This window comes from Pollicipes pollicipes, unplaced genomic scaffold, assembly GCF_011947565.3.
Source record: "Pollicipes pollicipes isolate AB1234 unplaced genomic scaffold, Ppol_2.1 Scaffold_4881;HRSCAF=5763_pilon_pilon_pilon, whole genome shotgun sequence".
Classification (NCBI taxonomy): domain Eukaryota; kingdom Metazoa; phylum Arthropoda; class Thecostraca; order Pollicipedomorpha; family Pollicipedidae; genus Pollicipes; species Pollicipes pollicipes.
Genome location: NW_023596576.1, coordinates 1,451,808 through 1,474,197, shown reverse-complemented (window position 1 = coordinate 1,474,197; position 22,390 = coordinate 1,451,808). Strand labels below are relative to the sequence as shown.

Sequence of the window (22,390 nt, the reverse complement as noted above, 5' to 3'; positions counted from 1 at the left end):
CAAGACGGGAGCTCCAGAGGTCAGGGTGGGGGCTCCAGAGACCGGGGAAGAGACTTTAGAGGCCGAGCAGGAGGTCAAGCAACCGTCTTTCGAGCCTACAAAGCGGACGGAGCCTGCAGACACGGCTGTGGAAGCGCAGGCGGTCCATATTGCGGTGCAGTGTGAGAAGTGAGGTCATGTGCTCGGTGCTGTTGCCACGCCTCTTTAGGGGTAGGGTAGCTAAGTAAGAACGCGTCACACCGGTTTACGACGTTTTGTCGGGGTCTTTGGTGAAAAGATGTGGCCCAAAGGGCAGCCCGTCCCCCCTCCTGGCGGCGCCCCTGGCTGAGTCTGTACTATGCAGCGGTTGTTGTGACTGAGCCAGGGATGATGCCTAGCTGGTCAGCATTTGTGCATGCTAGCCTAGCTCGCTGAAGTGCTTGCAGTGGCGGATCGGGAGTATGCCTTTCGAGCAATCGTTATGTCACGAAATATCTGACGTGTCTATGCCTCGGTGGGTTTTGTCCGAGGTGGTTTGCAGTTTGCTCGTACTGAGAAAAGCACTGTGACTTATGTAGTGTCAAAAGAAAGGATCATAGGCTGCCTGGCGGCACAGGTTCATTTGGGGGGAGAAAATATCATTAACTACATGCAGCGACGTATGTGTTTTATCTTCGCATTTGTCTGTTCTAAATACGTTTTACTGAGCGGTTTACAAGAACAGCTTTGACAAGAAAAACTTGTTGCGAAAGCCGCTGCTCCATCGGAGCAAAGCCTGTTCATCGGGTAATTTGTGCAGAATAAGCCCGCGCAATGACCGTCTGTTTCACTGAACACTTACTTCTTCCCTGCACTGCACTCCCTGCTGACCAAGGCGCTGTTTCAAACTGACTCTCTTGGTGGATGGTGGTTATCCGATCATCGAAGACACGCCGTGCGTACTTAAAACATTTGTCAGTCTCAGAATTGGTGTCTGAGACATGACATGAAAGTACGGATCAAATAAGCTGACCGTCACTGGCTCCGACCAGTGACGGTCGGAGCCAGTGACGGTCCCGCGATAAGGCACCTCGCTTCGAAGCCGCCCGTGGGAACCCGCTCTACAAATTCCAGATTACAAATGACCTGTTGGAAAATTAGTTAAAAGATCGCGGATCACACAGGATCGTTTCTCAACATCTAATGAAAAGTTACAAGACTCTGGAGGGCTATTCAGAAACAGTTGGAATGGAGGTGGCGTCGGCACGGAGAGAATATCGCGGTTGTGGATCTGCACGATGCATACCTGCAGGTGTATGTGGACCAGCATCTGTGGGCCTTCCAAACTGTGCAGATTCCCGGCCATCGATACTGTCTGACACGGCTTGGCTTTGGGCCGAACGAGGCCCCTCTGGTGACAAGGGCAGTGGTCCGGACAGTTCTTGAACAAAACCCAGACGTGGAGCGGGCCGCTCGGCCTACGTGGACGTCATCCTGGTGAACGAAGACATCATGAGCGCCGATGACGTCGTGGCCTGCCTGGCAAATTACGGGCTGCAGAGTAAGCCGCCTGAGCGAGCAGCGGCTGGGGCTCGTCTGCTGGGCCTGCATGTCTCACGGGAGCAGGGGAGAATGCTGTGGAGGCGCGACATCCCGCCCGGCCCACCGCCGACAGTACTGGCGCGCCGTGCAGTGTTCTCCTGGTGCGGCCGCTGGGTGGCACACCTGCCGGTCTGCGGCTGGCTCCGCCCCGCCACAGCGTGGCTGGTAGCACACCTGCCGGTCTGCGGCTGGCTCCGCCCCGCCACAGCGTGGCTGGTAGCACACCTGCCAGTCTGCGGCTGGCTCCGCCCCGCCACAGCGTGGCTGGTAGCACACCTGCCAGTCTGCGGCTGGCTCCGCCCCGCCACAGCGTGGCTGGTAGCACACCTGCCAGTCTGCGGCTGGCTCCGTCCCGCCACAGCGTGGCTGGTAGCACACCTGCCAGTCTGCGGCTGGCTCCGCCCCGCCACAGCGTGGCTGGTAGCACACCTGCCAGTCTGCGGCTGGCTCCGTCCCGCCACAGCGTGGCTGAAGCGTCGTGCGAACGCCGTCACGCGTGGCTGGGACGACAGAACAGCTGATGAGACACTGCGAGAACAACTCAGCCATGTCGCGACCCGGCTGACCCAGGGTGACCCGGCACGCGGCACCTGGAGCGTGCGAGGTGGCCGTGCCGTGGTTTGGACAGATGTCAGCTCAGTGGTAGCAGGAGTTGTGCTGACCACGCCCGAGGGCGATGTCATTGAGGACGGGTGCTGGCTGCGGAAGGATGACTGCACGCACATCAACATGGCAGAACTAGACGCGGCAGAGCGAGGAATTAATCTGGCCATTGCGCGGCACATGCGTGTCGTCGATCTCCAAACAGACTCGGTCACTGTGCACCGCTGGATAGATGACGCCCTGAGTGGCCGAGCCCGTCTGCGCACCAAAGCTCATGGAGAGATGCTGATTCGGCGCCGGGTCGGTGTCATTCAGCAGCTTGTAAGTGAGCTGGACATAACTCTGTTTGTCTCGCTGGTGCGTAGTGCTGAGAATCGTGCCGACGTGCTAAGCCGTGTGCCGAGAGACTGGTTGCGTGACGATTCAACCTTTGAGCGTGCGACGCCGGTCGGAGGCTGTGCGGTCGTAGCAGATCGGGTGACGACCGATGGTCACGGAGTCGACATAGGACCCACGGACGGTTCCACCGATCGGGGGACAGACGGCCGCGCCGACCTTGAGATGGCGATCGCTGACATCCACGCTCGTGCCGGTCATCCAGGGATCCGACGGACGCAGTCTTATGCTCGGCGCGACGTTTCGCCGACAGTGATCCGGTCACAGGTGAGGAGTGTGGTGAATCGCTGCGACACCTGTCGCTCTATCGACCCAGCGCCGGTGACGTAGTCACACGGATCGCTGGACGTGCAGGATGTGTGGTCACGGCTGGCGATCGACGTGACTCACTTTCGGGGGCAGTGCTACCTCTCAGTAGTGGACTGTGGACCATCTCGGTTCCGTATGTGGCGGCTGCTTCGCCGTCCAGGTGCTAGCTGTGCTGTTGACCTGCTGGGACAGATTTTCCTGGAGAGAGGTTGCACCTGTGGAATTGTTGTGCGACAATGACACCGTCCGTCGAAGCAGGCAGTTTCAGGCATTCGCGGCACGATGGAGTATTCGCCTGCGGTTCCGAGCCGTGCATGAGCCCGGCGATGATGGCACTGTTGAGCGAAATCATCGCACTCTCAAGGTCATTGCCGCCAGGAAGCAGTGCTCTGTCGCCGAGGCGGTTTGCAACTGTCGAACGTGACGCCGCGTGACGTTGAAAATGCGGCCAGTGCGCCGGCGGCCGCTGTCTACGTGTACCCTGTGCGGGATTGTGTGCGGCCCGCTGCTGATCAGCCGGTGATTATCGAGCCGCGAGAACCATGTGACACCGATCGGTATGCTGCTAGAGATACTGTCTGGGGTTCGTCGTCGGGGGACGCGGTGTACGGAGACGTCACAGCCAGGAGTGGTGTCAGGCACTATTTCAGACCAAGTGGTCGAAATTGACGGCGTACCGTGACATGTACGAAATTTGCGTCGTAGGGGCGATAGTGCTGCCGAGACAGGCGAAGCCTGTGACGGAGGCGCGGATGACAATGACAGCTGTTCGTGGGGGTGCCTGTGGCCGGAGAGGTTGCTGATGCTGATCACTTTGGGATGCTACTGATGCTGGTGATAGTGCCGGTGCGGCTGCTGATGATGGTGCCGGTGTGACAGGCGACGGTGACGAGCAAGTGTTGCCGCGTCGGAGCGGAAGAGAGCGAAGGCCCGTGCGATTGTATACTTGACTAAAATACAGAGAAGTTTTGACGAAATACTTGGCGTCTCATTACACAGAACTGTCTTAACTATATACGCATAATGTTTCTCGCAAATGCCCCTAACAACTTACGTAATTTTGTTCCATTACGTGTACATGTATACACAACAGAAATCAGCAAAACAAATATTGCGATTTGCTGGGCAGTTCAATATATGATGTAGAGCCACCAGCCCATGTTTGACAACTGTCGGTCTGTTCATGCCTTGCGGGTTGCCTGGATATCTGCTGCATAGTCTGCAGTCAGGCAACTGCGAACTGGAAGTGCCAACTCTTTTAACCCCGTAGACATGCAAACTGTGGGTAGAGAAAAAAGACGGTTCTCTCTGGTCCGCAACCCGTGAGGACCGCGGAATCCGCAGCGGATTCTGCTGATGTCAGCTGTTGCGAACTAGAGGTCTTTTTTTGGCTTTTGAATTTTTGAGCTGTTTTACTCACGCTGTACGAGCCTTCGGGCTACGTGCTAGAGGACGTGACACCTCCAGCCAGTCAGTATTTGGAGATTTACTGAATATCATACTCAAATACGTTTTCGTTAGGATCTGGCTAAAACTGGTCTAGATCACTCAGTTGACATAAACCGGACCCCACAATTTCAGAGTATCTTTCAGAAAGACGCGAGACAAGATACAAACAACAGCGGGAGGATGCCACGAAGCATTCTACAGCTCTCCTACAGATGTCTCGGGAGAGGAGACGGGTGCATCCCCTTCGATCAGCGTCAGTGTTTACCGGTGGCGCGTCGTGAGCTGTCTGGCTGCGCTGTGCCCACACGAGGCGACAGCGGCACCGACCAGCTCGTTGTAGCCTGAGGCCAGAACCCACGTGACCTACATGCAGGAATGGTCGAAGGGGAGGTCGATCGAATTTACAGCAGGCATTGACCACCTGTTGTATTCCTACAGGGCACATTTCAGGACGACGGTTCACAATAAAAACTGATGCACCCTCAAACCGCAAAATGATGGCAAGGCACTTGTGTGGCACGCACGTGCCAATGAATTTCTCAATCATGATATCCGTAACGCGTTTTTTTATCTCAGTAGAGATCCTGTTTGTAGTTGAACAGCATCGCCGTCCTTTCTTCTGCGCGCTACCTCTGTGCTTGTTATTTGTTGCATTGACAATCGCGTCCTGTACCAAACATCAATCTCTCAGTTAAGCATCACAATGGTTCAGAAATTTAATGGTACTGTAAACCCCTTGAGCATCGATTTCAGTATAACAGGCGAAGTCGATAATTTTCGCCTCTGCTTGTGAAGTCACCTTGTGAGGCCGCCATCGCTTCGAACTTCTCGGCTAATCCAGGGCAAGCCGCCAAGCAGTACAAGCAGTAAGCAGCCCTCGCATTTCGTAGCGCTGGCTGTGCCTTCGATGTGACCGACGCAAAAGCTCCGACGCTTACCAGTCTTCCCGATTCACCAAGTCTCCTGTTTCCTCAGGGAGCTCTGAATATGCGAGACGTCATACTTTACCCAATGAACACTGAGATTTTGCTGACGTCATCCACAAAGATCCAATGGCAAGTCAGCTGTGGTGGCGCGCCGTTCGCGAGTACAACCGAGTACCACCGAGAAATAGATCAACTCATGGCTCGACGGGAAATTTCTCGCAGGCCAAGCACAGGTATATTTAAACGACAGTTTGGTCGGAAGGTCCATTCCGTGGTGGACGGCTCCGACCGTTGGTCGCGTAAGCGAAGGTTGTACGGTGACATTCTGTGGGCGACATGGCGTATTGGCTTGGGCCGTGGATGGGGCTTCCACTACTTGCTGATGTGCATGAGAAGCAGGTGCAAGACCAGGAAAAGCCGGAGAAGTTCCAGGTGTCCATGCACCTGGGCCACTATGAGCCTGACGAGGTTGTTGTCAAGGTCAGTGACAATGTCATCACTGTCCGGGCTGAGCACGAAGAGAAGTCGAAGAACAGCTATTCGTTCAGCAGTACGGTGCGCCAGATCACGGCGCCAGAGGATGCGAGGGTGGATCAAACTGACCTCGCAGCTAACCAGCTCGGGTCATCTAAAGCTGGAAGCTCCTCTCGCGCAGAAGCCGTTGGCTAACGGGTGAGGAACATACCCATCACGATTGAGGGCCCAGCGCGTAATGAAGAAAAGAAGAAGAGGACCCGGTCCCGCTGCGGATCACCTACAATGTCGACAAGGACGACGGGGACAAGAAGCATTAAAGCTCGGGCCCGGAAAAGGCTGAGAAAGACCCGTTGGTTGAGCACGGGGCGCTGAGCTCAAACTGCTGCACGTATGGACCGAGTGAGCCAATTGCGCGATACGCTTTGCTGTGTCTGTAAATGTTAGCGCTGTGAACATGCCTGCCGTTCTGCCGCGATCTCGCCGGACGTATCTGTGCTTGGATCCTGTTCTTCTGCCGTGTGTGTGAGGCTCCAGTTGTCCTCGTGCGCTGTATGGTTCGGCGTGACCTTTGTTGAAAACCAATTTCAGCCAAGGTAAGCTCCGGAGGGTCATGATTGAACCTTGGACGCGCAGGCCGCATTGTAAATAGATTATGAACATTTGCAGTCCACACCGGATCGCCACCACGCCGAAGATCTTCCCTGTCACTCCTAAGTTATGAGCCATCTAATAAATACTCAACGCATAACGCGATTCGTGGACGGCCCCTTATACACATGGAGGGGCGGGGGTTTTACTGGGACGCAACGGAGTTGTAACAAGGGGTACGGTGGATTCTGGACGAGGAAGACGATAATTTGAGCATGAACGGGTCTTTCGGAATGAAAGGGCTCATATAATGTGACTACTTCAGAACACATAGCACCAACAATAATTGGAAGACGGCAAAATAGCATCAAAACGTGTGAACTTGCCTTCAAAATGAAATGATTGCGGTCTCTCCCTGACTGTCGTGTTTGTGCACGAACGGGACAATACTGACGCATTAGGTTAATTGGGCGCTGCTCCGAAGACCAAAGCAGCCAACCAGAACGCCTTTTACGCGCGAACGGGAATAAGGGATTGTAAGGGGATGGGATGGGGGTACTATAATTACGCGCATCAACGGGTTACATTGGGTTGCAACGGTTGAGCAACGTAGTGCTGAGTTCGAATGCAGTCGCAAGTAATGTTTAATTCTTTTAAAATTGCGAAGCTGGACACCGTTGGCTTCCTTTCGCGACAAGTGACACGTCTGTCTTTGGACCGACTAGCTGAATTCGGGGCTAAGTGGACGTTACTACTCTTGGGACTTCATGGGTCGCGACTCTCAACACTTATGCTTAAGGGGTCGGCCGGCCTACCCAATTAGTGCGCCACTAGGGGGTGGTTGATGTACGACTCACAATGCATGACGTAATTTGCAGACCACGCTTGACGCAATTCAAGGACGGTTGGGGGTAGCCTGGAATGTGTGCAAACTTTGATCGGAGTGTTGCATTCAAACGCCGAGGTCAAGACTGGGACAGTGAAGTACTGAAGACAGTTGTGTCGTCGCACTGAGCTAGGTGATCGGGAGCTAAATGTATTCGGTCGCGGGCCCTGATGGCGATCCGACTCTTCGCGTGGCGGCGCTGGCTGTTCAGCGCCGGGGGGAGGAGGCACCTTCATGGCCAACATAGGAAATCGATGGGCCCAGCGCTGTTATGTAACCCGTCTGATCTTGTACGGGCAGTTTCCTTTTACATGCATCTAATGCGCCGGCACAGTGCGTTGCAATCGATACGCACACATCTCAGAATTATCAGTGAGCAATCAATAAGTGTTCGCTATTGCATCACCCAAAGGTTAGGCACTGCTTTCTCGGTGGCGTTAATTATTGATCCGCAACGATGCTACCGCTGTCTTTGCCCACAAAAGCGCTGACCTTGACAGTCGCGCCTGCAAGTTTGGTTTCGAGTACGCATGGGATTTTGCTGCTAAGCTGGAATGAGGTCACCGTGTCAAGGAAGCACATCTTGCGATGGCTTCAAGTGACATCGTTTGTCATGAACAGCATTTTATGACCGACATCATTATTGAACAGATGCTTTTACAAAATCAGTGCACTGTGAATGGAGCTGAGGAAGCGGGGAGGTGGGGGGGGGGGGGGGGGGGGGGGGAGCGGTCCAACACCCCAGGCGTGGCTAACGATTAAAAACACAGAGGCCTAAAGACATTGTGTGGTTCAAGTTCGTCGAACAATCCCGAAATGTGGATGACCTAACGCACTACCGTGACCAGACGGGTCCCAGGGATCCCTGGTTGTCTCCAGCAAAAGAAGCAAGAGTTTGTCACACTGGCGTAACCACCACTGGTTTGCTGCGTCTGGGCCCTAATACATTTCCAGCAGATTAAATTAGTTTTGTTTTAACCCCAGTAACATTTAAGACGTGTTTTCATCCGTGCCAGCTCGTGTTTAGTCGACTTTTCTGCTCACCCCTCCGATAGGGAAATCCTGGTTGCGCTGTTCGGGCTCTGGGGCTACAATAGATTCGTTGGATTTTAGCTGCCTCACATATTTTGACTTCACCTGCAGGAGTTACATTCACACTCGGCTCTTAAATGGTGCTCTGTTATCGAGGTTTTAGCGTAACCAAAACAAAAAATACAGAATTGGCGAAGTTCGCCTATGTATCTTGTTACAACAGCAGGGTGTATGCAGGATTTGGCAATGGAAGAAGGCGCGACCCAAACTTGTGCTGAACGTTTTATTCTTTCATATTTGATTTTAATGTGTCACAAGCGCACGAAAGTCCTTCCATGACATACAGCGACTGACAAAGATTGTATGAAGAAATACGTGTGCAGGAAGTACGTTTGCATAAGTACGCATGTGAAATATTTGTATCGACAACAGTTCGTCAGGGCAAAAGTTCGCATAGAAAACGTTCCAATGCATTAAGTACGTGCACAATTGTTCCTATGCAATTGTACGCATCTCTTCGTAAACAGTTGCACGTACGCAATTCTTCGTAAGCAACTGTACGTACGCATTTCTTTGTGAAAATTGTACGCGCGCCATTCTTCATTCGCGCAGCAATTTTACGCACACCACCCTTCACAATGATACGAGCATGAATGTTTGTAACGGATAAAGTTGTTGGACCACGGTACGTACCAAAAGCTTCCACGTACTGACCTTATAGCAATACGTGTGCATAGGCTGTACTCCTATGAGGAGTGCTCCAAGACTTCGGTGAAATTTGGTGTACGCGGGATACTTTAAGGCGAACATCTCGGCTGAGCGATTTTCAGGTATATTCCGCTTACGTCGGGGGCAAGTTTGGGTCGGATGCAAACGGACTCCGAATTCACCACCTCTTAGAGCACATAATAATTTTGGAAGTATTATTTTGTTACATGGCTGGGTCCGTCAACGACGAATTCAACGACCAACGACCATTCAATTTGTCACCAAATACTCTTCAAATCGAGAAGTGACTTTTTCGCCATTTTGCAAAGGTCAAGGAGTAGCATTCGCGTTGCCAATATTTTTGAAAGGTTTTTGCAAAACACGAGGCATACGAGTGCATGTGCTGCAAAATGTCATACGGCAACAGATATACGAGTGTCATATTTCAAGCGAGTACGAATGGCATATGTTCATATGTTATACGGCGAGACACATACGAGTGCAGGTGTTCGTACGTACATTGGTATCCAACCACTATCAATATCAGCTTGTCAGCTTATATTTTGGGCATGAGCGCAGTTGTTTATCCTTTGGTCCCATCAGGGAGAGGGGTGAGGTGGTAAGTAAAGGTCAAATCGCGTGCAGCATATGGTGCTAGCAGGATACATGGTATGAGACACGTCAAACGATAACATCTAATGATGCAAGTTAAGCTACACTACTTGAAACTTGCTTGTCATGACGTGCTATCTAGGTCGCGATTGAAAGGTCGGTGTTTCGATTCCAGCCACCGCGGAAGTTGTCTCTGTCTCACCAGTAAATTCGAGGGTTATGAAGAGGCCAATAACATTGACAGGCCTGCTCCTTATGATTGCAGAACATGGTCATTACTATAGCGGAAGGTCTTCCGTTGAACTGTATGGAATAACTAGTTCTTTAGTTCAATTTTTTGTGATTTATTTGAACCCGAATTCGTTCAAGGGCTGATCAAACTTGTGATATCTCAGAAAACTCTGAACAGTGGATCTTCTCATAAGCTGGTTCAAATGCACAGCTCAGGTGAAAGTTCCCCCCCCCCCCCCGCCAAACACTTAGTCACCAAGCATGTCCCTTGATCCCCTCCCCCACCATCCCCTATGGATGCACACGTGAATTTACTGGAGAATAATTATTATTTCACAATATACGGAGAACAAAGTAGGGAACATAAGCATTCACGAAGCTTTGTAGTTATGTCTTAAACGGATCCCAACCAGCATGACAGCACGCTACGGAGGCTGAGACGCTCCTTGAATTCGCAAACAACATCTAAAACCAGGTCGCGAAAACAGGGCCTAAAAAGTACAAAGCTGTGGTGTTAACCAGGGGCGCCGCCAGAGGCGGGAGCGCCCGTGGGGGTGGGCTAGATTACACCCCCCAGGCCTGCATTTTTAGCGCCGTAGCAGGCTTTTTCGACTTCCTTGTGATGATCTCGCTGGGCTCGGCCCCCGTCCCACCCTGAGACTTGAGGCCTCTTAAGCTTGCAATTTGTGCCAGTCAGATATCTGTAACTTTGTGAATTTTCAACTTCCGCAGTGATAATGCATCCGATCCAGACCACAGGGATTGGGACCTGCATTCAAACACACATCACGCATCTGCATACGAACTTCGAACAGTTGAATGCGAACATTTGTGCGCAGACAAATGCGTAAGACACTTTTCCATACGTACACACTTTTCTCGCTTTTCCATACCTTTTCCGCTCTTTTCCCGGGCAAACACGTTACCTTACAAACCACTGACCAGTTACCTTCACCATTACAAAGTTTTACATCACGCACTTTCCATGTCACGGACTTAACATCCCATGCTCTTTATCCTGACGAACTTATGTAAACTAAATGCTACGGACAATTGCGATGTAAAATTGTTATATGCATCATCATCAGTGTAAATGCCTAAATTGCATATGATGCCAATATGCACTGACCCTTTACTCGCACCTACAATAGTAACAGGTTCGGGCGCACCTGATGAGCCGATCAAGTAGGTCTGACAAGGTATTCCGTATTTGTTCCAGCGCGGCGCTGAGATGCTGCTGCTTTTGCCGTGGCCCAGCTCTTGATGCGCTGTCATGGATGTGAATACGCTTGGTGTCGTCGTACCTGCGTGGCGAGCTTTGGCTTGCTGTGCTGGCTTACTTACTATTTTATTCTACGCGCGGAGCTTAAAAGCGCTGAGATGATGAACGTGTGCGCAACAAACGCTTTGTGTATTGGGGTAATTTCCCTACCCTAGGGTGTTACTATTGCGGCTTGTGATTGGTAGGATGTAACTATCTGCGCCACCGGCTCGCGGTCCTCCGTGTACGTCAGAGGACCTCACGCGTTGGGTACGCCTGTGGGGTGTCCACGTGGAATGGATACCTGGTTGGGTAACGTACAGATTTTCGGAAACTTTGGGGTAGGGATACGGATATAGGTAGCTCGTTTGCGTAAAGCTAGGTAAATGGTTCAAGAGATACTACGCGGTTCTACTGTGTGTGCCTATTTTAGCCATAATTCGCTCCATTCACAGGCGCGTTTGTAATTATCAACGCATACGACCAAGGAAGACTGTAAACTTCTTCAAAGCTCCTTTATGCCGGAAAATGCGCGGGAACAGATAATGGGCGGGTGCAACGTACAAGTGGGCTGCAGGTGGCTATACGCACGGGTTCATGGGCATAGCAGGTGGTTCGGGTCAAACAAATCTATCCGTGAAAGCCTGTAGTCTACATGACGTCGCGCTTTTTTGACTTACGCAGTCATTGGCGTGTTAAAATACAGCCTGTCACAATAATGTGACGCTACGTACTTCAGGACTATTTAGCGAGACAAAAAAAAACTTTGAAAGAAGGACGGAATCCTAAATGAAAACCTTCGTTACTGACCGTTCTTTTCGTCCCTAGTCGGTCCGGTGGGCGTTGATGTTTTTGTCTCTCGATCGCTTCTTGCAAGTGCATCTCCTCCACTGTCCAGGAGCCTTCACCATGTAAATATTCCCTGAAGACTGTGGGGCTCATAGGCACTAGGCAATCCTGGCATTACTTTTAGTCTTAGTAGTCTTAGGCTTTGTTTAGTCTTAGTATCAGGCTGTTAGCCCATTATTATCAGTAGTATGTGGGGATTCCAAACAGTAATCTGCTAAAATGACTTCCCATTGTGATTTCCGATTTCCTTGACCTTTTAGCAGTGGTAATGAACGCAACAGCAGTAGCGGTAATAGTCGCAGAAGGCGAGGGCATATTTGCGTCATTAAGCGGGGCTTTGATGAACAAATGCCGTCAGGATGCTGCGTAGAGGCTCTCAGCCCAATATACTAAAGCACGCCAGTACCGCACGTGAGCCACATTTGGGTCTTGGAAGCCCATACATGCTCGGGACACCGCCATCGTGTTAGGATCACTGACCATTTCGTGGCCCCTGCAGTCTCTGTGAATTCCTGGATCAGCCCCTGCTATATAAACGTCGAGAACAACGAGCCACGAGTATCCTGTGGCCGGGGGTGGAACTTCGCATTTTTCATTGGAAGGGGTGGGGCAAGCCCATGAATCTCGCCCATCCTTCTCCGAGACTCATTTCTTCGGAATTTCGTTCACTTTACTCTGCGGCCATAATTTGCACTTGATTAAGGAACACATGCTTGTGGCTCCTGGTTTTTGGTATTGTGAGCTCAAAGCTATTGTTTTGAGTGAACGACTTTCAGTATACATGGAGGTGCTGATTAAACGGCGCTGTGGCGCTACACAGCGATTATATTGACGGTACTCAATATCACCAGCCGCGCTCAGCCTCAACAGCTCATCACTTGAGGATGAGCACGGGACAGCAGAAGGGCTTTGGTATTTTAGTAATATTTCTTCATATAAGTCTCATAGCTTCTGAAAATCTAAAATGACGATTTGAAATTCGATTTGGGCTCAAAGACAGATCATTTGTTAGAGAAGAACCAGCCACTAGTCGAGACAGCACCTGCCTGTCATAGTGGACAATGCTCGTGCCTACAAATGGCGCTGCTTCAAGGCCGTTCCAGGAAGCTGCGGGAAGGCAGCGATTTTAAATGGTTGTTGGGCTCCTCCCGGAAGTACCGGGCACTGGCGCTAAAGAACATACTTTATTAAATGACGATGGCAATGCTCCAGAACTGACCAAATTTGATGGTTTTACCCACGGGTGTCAATTTTTGCGCCCCTTGAATGCGCCCCTTCAGAGGCCACCTTAGGGCGCCGATGGCGCTCTTCTATGGCGGTCGTGGGAAGCGACACGCATTTTGGTTGTGGGGGACGGGGATGGGGTTAGCCATGAAGGACTTAGGCCATCCCCATATTCCAGAGCTTTCCACTTTAACCTCACAAACCAATGTGTGTTTTATAGCGCTAGCTATGTGAAGCTTATTGCATCGCTTATCCCTTGAGCTGTTACGATTTGTAACTGGTGGTGAGAGCAGCCATAACTCTTTGTTACAAGAGTAATACGAGACACCGCTACGCAGTAAGATCCAAAAAGAAGGTCATCATGCTATGGCCATTTTTGCCTGCGTTTCTTGTGGCACTCCAGCAAAAAAAAAACATTGGGGGCCAAGCCAACAATAGGAGGAGGCCCAACTCAACATTTTGGGGGGGGGGGAGGGGGCAGGGCCCTCGGAAAAGAATACAAGGCGGCACACGTGGACTCTCATCCTGCTTGAAATCTAACAATGCGGACAGGGGTGTATCCTGAGGGTGGATGGAGAAGACATGGGGCGATGCCAACCACGCATTGGGCCACTCATGAGCCACCCCCCTGGGCCACAACAAACCTTGGTTTTCAAACCATATAGACCTTATTTCCAAGAGGCACCAAACTCCAGGGACACCGGAAGAGTCCCGAATTTTCACTTTCTGGGGGCATCAAGCACTAGGAGCACTTCTTTGTATGTGCCTTGTTCGTTTGGCAAAATCTTCGATCGGCCCTTTTGGCAAGGAACACTAAAACATCCTTTCCAGCACCATAGTCTTTATTTTCAACAGGCGCCAACTCCAGAGGGTACCGCGAAGGGCCGCAGACATTCATTCTCAAGAGCCACAACAATGTTGTGCTTTCCACCCCTAAACAAAATCCTAGAACAGTTCCTTAGGCAAGGTGCACCAAAACATTTATTTGAACGCACTATGATCTCTATTTTCGGGGTGCTTCGTGCGTTTCACCGCGACAAGATTCCTGATCGGTCCGTTCTTCGACGTTAGGCAAAGTGGCACCAACATTTCTCATTTTGAGGAGCCATTACCTTCAGTTTCAAGAGACACCCATTTTCAGGGGGCACCTCAAATTGCTCCAAAAAAATTATTTGTAATAGACAACAAATTTCGGGGAAAATTGCAGTAACTGCGGCGCTCCATTGACGAAATTACGGATCAGCCCATTTGGCGACCAGGCACCAACAATTTTATGTTGGGGGCATCATAACATTTATTTTTAGCAGGCACCAAATCCAAACGGTCATTTCAAGGACTCCGACATCTTCATCTTAAAAGGGCATTAAAATCAGGGGCTGCACAATTTCTGTGCCTTTACCTTGACGAAATCCTTAGTCCTCGTCCTTAGTCCTTAGCCTCTCGTCGAAGAGATGCCTGATGCCTTCATTTCGGGCATCACGACCTGTATTTTGAAGAGGCACTCAGTTCTAGGGGGCACGACGAGGGCCTCCAAGCCCTAAAATTTTATGTGATGGCAAACTCTAGGGCGCACAAATATTGACCCCTTTTCATTTTTACGATGAACCAAGGGCATCACTACGGTGGAACAGAGACACTTGGCCTGCCTTAGGTCTTTAAGTCATGAGGCCCCGAGCAGCCCTTTGGGCCCGAGGGAACAACGAACAAGGATCCAATCGAAGGATCCGTAGGGCGGGCCAGGGAATGTGGGGACCTCAGCCAGTGGGTCATACTCCGTCTCGCGCCGGTCTTGGCCCTGCGGCCTCTTTCCAAACTCGGGGCAGGGCCGGGAACGCAAATGTTTATCCAAAAGATTGTGCAATGGTCCGGCCCCTGTGCCGATCAGGGGCTCACAGCGCCGAAAAAGGCGAACCGCGTCGGAAATAAGCCCAAAGTCGGTCATGGATACATGTGCTGGACAGGGATAGAAGCGAGACCTAGAATGTCAAAAGGCTTCTTGCGTTGGTCAATACCCTTTTGCTAATGACAGGAGACATGAAAAATGATGATACAATGATCTACACTCACAACGAAGCTGTGGCTTGTGCCAGTCAGAGGTTGCAGAACCCAATGAGGGGCCCTGAGCTCCGTTTCAACCAGAGGCAGGGGTCGATAAGCCAAATTGGTACCTCGGCGCGAATAATGCATGGGACTCTCTGTGCCGGTAAGGGATCCTTCTGCGTCAGTCACGTGTCCATGCGTCGATCCTGTGTCAGATGCCCAGACCAGAGGGCCTGCCGCATCAGGGATGGAGCCGGTGCACGGTGTATCCCTCTGAAGGCCTCCGGATCGACCAGGGCCCTCCGGTCCCCATATCGACGCCAGAATAGCAGTTACTAGGTACCCCGGGCTGGGACGAAAGCGCTCTTCATTTCTTGACCAAGACAACTCATCAACGCCATTTCGAGGTAGAATCTCAGATTGGAATTAGCAGTTACAACATCACGAGCAACCGAGGTTAGACCATCGCGCCAGGAGGCTGTGGTGTGGTGTGGTACATGCTAAAACAATATGAAAATACGTCGGCAATTGTGCACGAAATACGTTCATATGGTGTACACTGTGCATTTTAAGATACATTTCGTTGTAACTTTCTGCTATCTTATACTATAACGATGTGATAGTTCCAATGCAAGGCGATTTACGTGCCGGAGGCGCAGTACACCTGATATCCTTTGAATATCCAGAACTAATATTATTTATGCATCGTTCTTGCCACATTCCTCAATTAGAAGATAAGACATTTGTGTGCTCCTTTAATACACTCAAAACAAGCAGTGCAAGTTTGGAATGTTTCCATGGTAACGGCTCAAAATGTGTTACTCATATTCTGGGGAGCTGGCCGTATGTTTTACTTCAAGAAAGAATAGTGCGTTAAAGGTCTACAGATTTTAATAGCTTCGCCGCTTTCTGCTACCACCACCAACATTCTAATCCTTGTGTGATGGCATGTCGTGTCAGTCGGGTGCTATTGCGAGCAAGGCAGGGTGTACAGGTTATTTTTTTACGTTTAGCCATTCACAGTTTGACCTCCCGCGATACCCACCGTTTCTGCCGAGATAAGAGGCAGGCGTTGGCATACAGTCTCAGAGGCGTCATAAGGCCCAATGGCATACAAACATTTACTGTGAGGTAAGCGTCATGAGGCTAAATGGCGTACAAACATTCACTGTGAGGTAGGCGTTATAAGGCCCAATGACGTACAAACATTCACTGTGAGGTAGGCGTCATAGGGCCGAATTGCGTACAAGCATTCACTGTGAGGTGAGAGGCTTACAACATGCAACTTTTTGTGGGCTTCATTTTACGTGAGTTATTGGGCATCGTTTTATATAAGTACATTTCTTTAATGCCAACTTGCGAATTCGTAAGAAATATCAAATTATCTTTACTTCCAAGAGGTGATATGGTTTCAGAAAAGAGGTTGCACATTTTGAAGGCCGAGAAAATATAGCGGTGGCCCAGCCAAATATTGGGGGGGGGGAGTTCAGCCCAACAGGGGGCGCCCAGCTCAACATTGTGGGGCATGCCCCCTCCCCCAAAGAATTTAGAATTTAATATGCCTGATAATGATCCCCAAATACCGCCTAAGTTGTATTACAGAAATTCCGGAATGGCAACAAAGAGATGAAGACATGATCAATATTGAATATATGGTTACTGATAATAAAGTGAATTGAAATTTGAGGGAAGAAAAAATGAAACAGAAATATTGGAATCTTCATAAATCGAGATTCATACTCGTGGCACCAGTCTTCAAACCCGAACTTCACAAGCTTCTCAAGCCCGTTTCATGATTCCTGAATCACGAACCAGTAAACGCCGATAAGCATCCTCTGCACTGCCTTGTCATGTTAAAACTCCCTGGCAGAACGCCAGTCTACCTCCAGGTGCCGCATGAATTTAAACGCCTGGCGAAATTATGATACTGGGTGTGGATCAGTTTAAAATAGCTTTCTGCAAAATATGCGTTTAAGCCAATTTTTCCTCCCATTTGCTAACGCCAGACAGTCGCACGAAAACCCGAACACCTGGGCGCTATGTCCCCGCGTCGCCCGCTCTTTCTGCCAAAGCTAGAGGCAATCGACACCATATAGCGTCAGGCGGTGGGTGTCTCTTCAATGACGGACGAAAGCGACAACAAAGTCGTGATCTCTGGCCATTTACTGTACTGGGATATTTACGGTCAGCTAACTTTATTGTAAAAAGGAAGGCGACACGTGTCATCGGATACCCATTTATGGAGCGCCAGCGAAAGCATAGATAATTAACTTTGTGGGGTTTGGGGCAATGGCTCCACCGCGATCCAAACTCGGGCCTCCCACTGGAGAGCCGAAGGTGCTAACTTCTCGGCCACTAGGCCCATTACAACATGTTGGCCACGAATGCATGACAAGCTTCCTGCGGAGTCCCCTCAGTTTAATTAGCAATGCAATGTACAGCTTTTAGCTCTTTAGTCAACAGCGTGTTCACCAGACAAGCGGCAAATTAACAGACCGGCTGTGGATGTTAGCACACGGGGACGCCAATAAGGCCATCCGGTGACAGTACCCACTCGAACGCGACGCAATTTTCCTGATGCTCCACGGGGACCAGGATAGGGGACCCTCTGCCCTCTGCCCATCCTCTGCCCCACGGCGGTGATCACTCCCTCCCGCGTGACGGCGTCCAATCCGGGCCGGGCTGGGGCAGCCCACCTGCCGGCGCCGCCCCGCGCGCGCCGAGGCTCACCTGCCTAATTGAGGCCGGCGATCTGTTGACACGCCGACCGACCAACACAATAAGCGAGCGTCGGACACACCTGGCGGTGTCAGTCGCCAAGAGCGGGCCGGTCCGGCCGCAGGTTAGGGCAGGTCTCCGCGCCGCGCGGCCGCTGGTGGCTTTGCTCTCCGCGGTTGGCGGAGGAGCCGGGGGCGCGTCTCACCACGCGGAGGAGGGAACGCGCCTTGAGGAGACAGAGGCGCGCTGGGAGGAGACAGGGTGCCTGAGCAGGAGAGAAGCGTGAACAGCAGCAGGTACTGACAGGGCGTGGTCCGTGTGAGCGTTGCGTGAAAGGAGCGCGACCGAGAGCAGCGGCACAAGGTGCAGTGGAGACCCGTACAAGACGCAAACGGAGCGCAATCCGCCGAACCGCCTACCACAGTCGGGCCTCCTGGGCCCGAGCCGAACCGACTCAGTGGGGACCTCCTGATCCCGAACCCGCACCGTGCGATGGCCGGGCCTCCGACGAGCTCGTGTGACGAGCCCGACGAGCGGATGGCGCGGTTGACGCAGGCGGCGTACGTCTGGTGCGCGCCCGCCATCTGCGCGCTCGGTCTGGCGGCGAACATCGCCAACCTGACCGTGCTGCGCCGGCCGCCGCTGCGCGCGCTCACCGTCTACACGTACCTGCACTGGCTGTCGGTGTCCGACCTGCTGGGGCTCCTCTTCTCCACGCTGTTCGTGTACCTGCTGACACAGGAGACGCGCTTCGACCGTTGTGGCGCGTCGCTGTCGCTCGCCTTCTACGCAGCGCACCTTAACAAGCCACTGACGAACATGTTCGTGTCGGCGAGCGTGTTCATCACGCTCTGGCTGTCGGCCAACCGGCGCGAGGCGATGATGCGCCCGGCGGCTTACCACGCCACAGAGACGGCAGACCTGGCGTTCGTGCGCATAGCCGGCTCGCTGGTGGTGGCGCTGGCCCTGTACGTGCCGATGGTGTTCCAGTACGAGGTACAGCTGGACAGCACGCTAGGGACGTACGTGCTGCGCGAGGAGGAGTTCACTGCCACCAAGGGCTGGCTCGCATACCAGTGGCTGCTGCAGGCGAGCGTGCGCCTGCTACCGTCCGCCATCATCGTCTTCAACAACGTGCTGGTGGCGCGCGGCCTGCTGGCTCAACGTAATCGCCGTTCGCTGGTGCCGCTGTCGTCCGACCCGACGCCACCGGCTCGGGGCGCGTGGTGCCTCTGCTGCGCCCCCGCCAGCACGGAGCTGGCGCCCCTGGCGGTGATCTCGGCGGCGCCGGAGTCGGCTGGCTCGTCGCCGGCGGCGCGCCGGCGCGCCAGCGTCCAGCGGCGGCGCACGACGCTGATGCTGCCGGCGATCTCGGCGCTGAGTATCCTGACCAGCGTGCTCTCGTCGGTGGTGTTCGTCTGGGGCCAGGCGTCGCATCTCTACAAGGAGGGCTACAACTGCTACCAGGTGTGGCGCGCACTCAGCAACAACCTTGAGCTGTTCGTGTTCGCGGCCAACCCCGTGCTGAACTTTGTGTTCTCGTACGACGTGAGACGCGGCTACCACGAGCTGGCGCGCGACATAATGCGCGCCCGGTGCTTTTCCAGAAGGGCTTGAGGTGTCACCGACAGTGTGCACTGCAAGTGTGCGCCTTCAACATCGTGACGGTGTGTTTTTTTACGGCCTGTGTGTCCGTGCAGCGAAAATGTCGGAAAAGCACAGCAATTCGATGCTTTGTGGTGTCATACAAGCTATGAGATGTCATGAAATCGCGGCTGGTCTGACAACAGGGGGTCGCTGCCCCAACGGATATAGTACGTCTTTTAACATTACGAATGGGACACTGTTGATGCACGTGTGATGCATTTATCATGCTGCGCATATATTCGTGGTTATTATTATTTTGTGTTGCATCGGATCTCATGCGACGAGTTTTGACTGCAATGAATGGCGAGTACATATCACGTGGGGGTTTATGTCTGCCATATCGGCGTAGTGAGCAGACTTGTTTGTACATATTTCCGAGGACTGGGTACCTATGTATGTGAAGTTAGTGACGACTTTTTTGCTGACAGCTACTGCGGCAGACTTTAAGTTATTCGTCTGTGCTTGAATGAAAGGTCAAGGCGGAACAAACACGTCCCGAACCGTTTGGCACTCAGATCGGATGAAATTAACGGTACTGCTTTTTGGTTACTGAATGCTTTGCGAAGCTTTTAACCATACAAATTGTATCTATAATAAAGAAAGCCTATATATATACATATATATATATATATATATATATATATATATATATATATATATATATATATATATCTCTCTCTCTCTCTCTCTCTCTCTCTCTCTCTCTCTCCCTCTCTCTCTCTAATATATATATATATATATATATATATATATATATATATATATGTATGCCATATATCGCATTAAGTTAGACATGAAGGCTTTTGTCACAGATCATTTGAACCAAATCCCAGAGGCCCCACAGCCGTGCCTTTTCGACCTGTCAGGGCAGGGCCTTGAAAGAAAGTCGGAGTCCGCGGTGCCGACTTTGGTAAAATCCTGAACAGGTCTCGCAAATTACGTACCACGTGACTTGAATGCCTGTCCCGTAACCAGAACCTTTCAGCAGGAGCGCATCATTTTTACACCTCGATTACATATGCGCTGCCTTTGACGAGTTGACTCTAACCGGTCAAAGCCATATTGCGCTTGAGACCAAATTTACTGCAATATCTCGATGTGAACATGTTTCATCAAGTATCTCAAGAGCCTATCGAAGCGAAGGATGAAAGTTTGCCCAGCACTTATACCAATTATGCTGTGAAACAAGAAAAAGCAGCTTTCAAATAACTAAAGCACCATCATGTCATGCACTTTAAAACATATCGGAGTCCAGCATATCATATTTACGCCCCCGGCAGATGGGGCCGAGACCACCAATATTCAGCCCACGCGCCGGTAATCAGTCACGTTGGGGCAGCTAATAAGGATTTAGCAAGAAGTGGGTGTGCACGGGGCCGTCCGATGTGAGATACGCGTCCCCGCCAGGTTCAACGGGGCGTCACAGCAAAAGAAGGTGTCTGTTAAGACTCCGCTTCAAACCAGCGCAGTCGACTGGAGCATTGGCAGCAGACCGCACGCCCTTGGCGAATACAGGGGAGATCCATAGACAAGGTAATTTGTAGTGTAGTACTTGTCCAAGAGCATGGGTTATTTCACATGCAATCTCAAATGTGTTATTGTAGCGTTGCAGCGGGGTGAGCTTATGACCATCTTCGGTTTGTGCGAAGCTACATCTTTTTCAAAATCGTGGTTTGGGTGCTCTTTGGCCTCCTCCGAATAGTGGAAGCGGTTCCAGGGCTCTACGTTGTATCGCTGGACAGGAAATCAACCTTGCAGCATCCTGTAATTTTTGCAAGACTAAATTTCATTGCTGAGGAGTTTTAGCATCTTAAGCGGATCATAACCGCCCCTGGGTATTCTTGGGTCATCTATTACCTGCATTTATGATTTGCAAGGCTCTGTACCATTTACAGTAAAAAAGACAGAGCGTGCGTCACGGTACCTCACTGCAGCGGCGGCAAGAGGATCACTGGAGCGTCGTTGTTTCCATCACTGGGACTGTTAGATGTCCGCACAGGAGCGGCCGAGTGTCCGGCACACAAGGACCGCTTGTCCGAGGACGGAGCTGCCGTGGGACACAGGGAGGCCACATGTCCAGCACTAGACCGGCGCGCACCGGCACATGAAAGACCACATGTCCGACAACGGAACAGCCGTGTAATGCTAGGACGGCCGTGTTTCCGGCACAGGAGAAACTGCGTGTCCGGCACGGGAGAGGCCGCGTGTCTGACACAGGAGCAGGCGTCCAGCACAGGAATGGGCACACCTTCCGCACTGGAGTTGCCGCGTGTTCGGCACAATAGACAATATGTCTGGCACAGAGGACACCGCGTGGTCGGCACAGTAGAGACAGCATGTCTGGCACAGGAGAGACCGCGTGTCCGACGCAGACATGGAAAACGCTGGCGCCGGGCTGCGGAGTGCTTGACCTTCGCCCTGATTCGCCGTCTCTCATAACTTGGATTGATAGGGGGAGGGGGCGATGTGACCCCCCCCCAGCCTTTACAAACTAAGCAAGATAGAGCCTCGCGGAAAAAAAAAACAGTGGATGGGCCCCAGCTACATCTCGCGATGCGCAATAACTCGCATGTTGCTGATAGACCACGTTAAGGGTCAAGTTTTCCTGAAAACCTTTTAAACTTAACATGTCATGATGCACGAGATTATGCCTCATACCGACAGGGCATTTAAACAGGCGTGTTTCTACACATACGTATGCTGCAGGGATCTGGGAATGTACCGGTGAATGTGCGTCGCGTGCGGTCCGCCGAACCGTCGGTTGCCGCCCGCTGCCAGCGCCAGCAGCGGATCGCCGTGCAGTGCTCCTAAAATGTGGTAGCTTTTCAGAAACCAGAACTGCTAGGGACACTTTTTTGTCAAGACAAGTCAGTG

At 51.7% G+C, this 22,390-nt stretch overlaps 1 protein-coding gene across 1 annotated transcript; it reads left to right on the top strand.

Moving 5' to 3' along the window:
* The first annotated feature begins 5,579 nt into the window (after window positions 1-5,579).
* On the top strand, window positions 5,580-19,486 carry LOC119101735 (uncharacterized). Its single transcript, XM_037225153.1, has 3 exons — window positions 5,580-5,831; window positions 18,314-19,095; window positions 19,201-19,486. Exons 1-3 carry the CDS (start codon window positions 5,580-5,582, stop codon window positions 19,484-19,486), a joined length of 1,320 nt encoding a protein of 439 aa, XP_037081048.1.
* Window positions 19,487-22,390: the final 2,904 nt, after the last annotated feature.

Coding starts and splice junctions, on each gene's coding strand:
- LOC119101735 (XM_037225153.1), top strand. CDS start 5,580: ATGGCGTATTGGCTTGGGCCGTGGATGGGGCTTCCACTACTTGCTGAT. Junction 5,832..18,313: donor CGGCGCCAGAGGATGCGAGG/GTGGATCAAACT, acceptor CCTGGGCCCGAG/CCGAACCGACTCAGTGGGGA. Junction 19,096..19,200: donor CCACCGGCTCGGGGCGCGTG/GTGCCTCTGCTG, acceptor CCGGCGCGCCAG/CGTCCAGCGGCGGCGCACGA.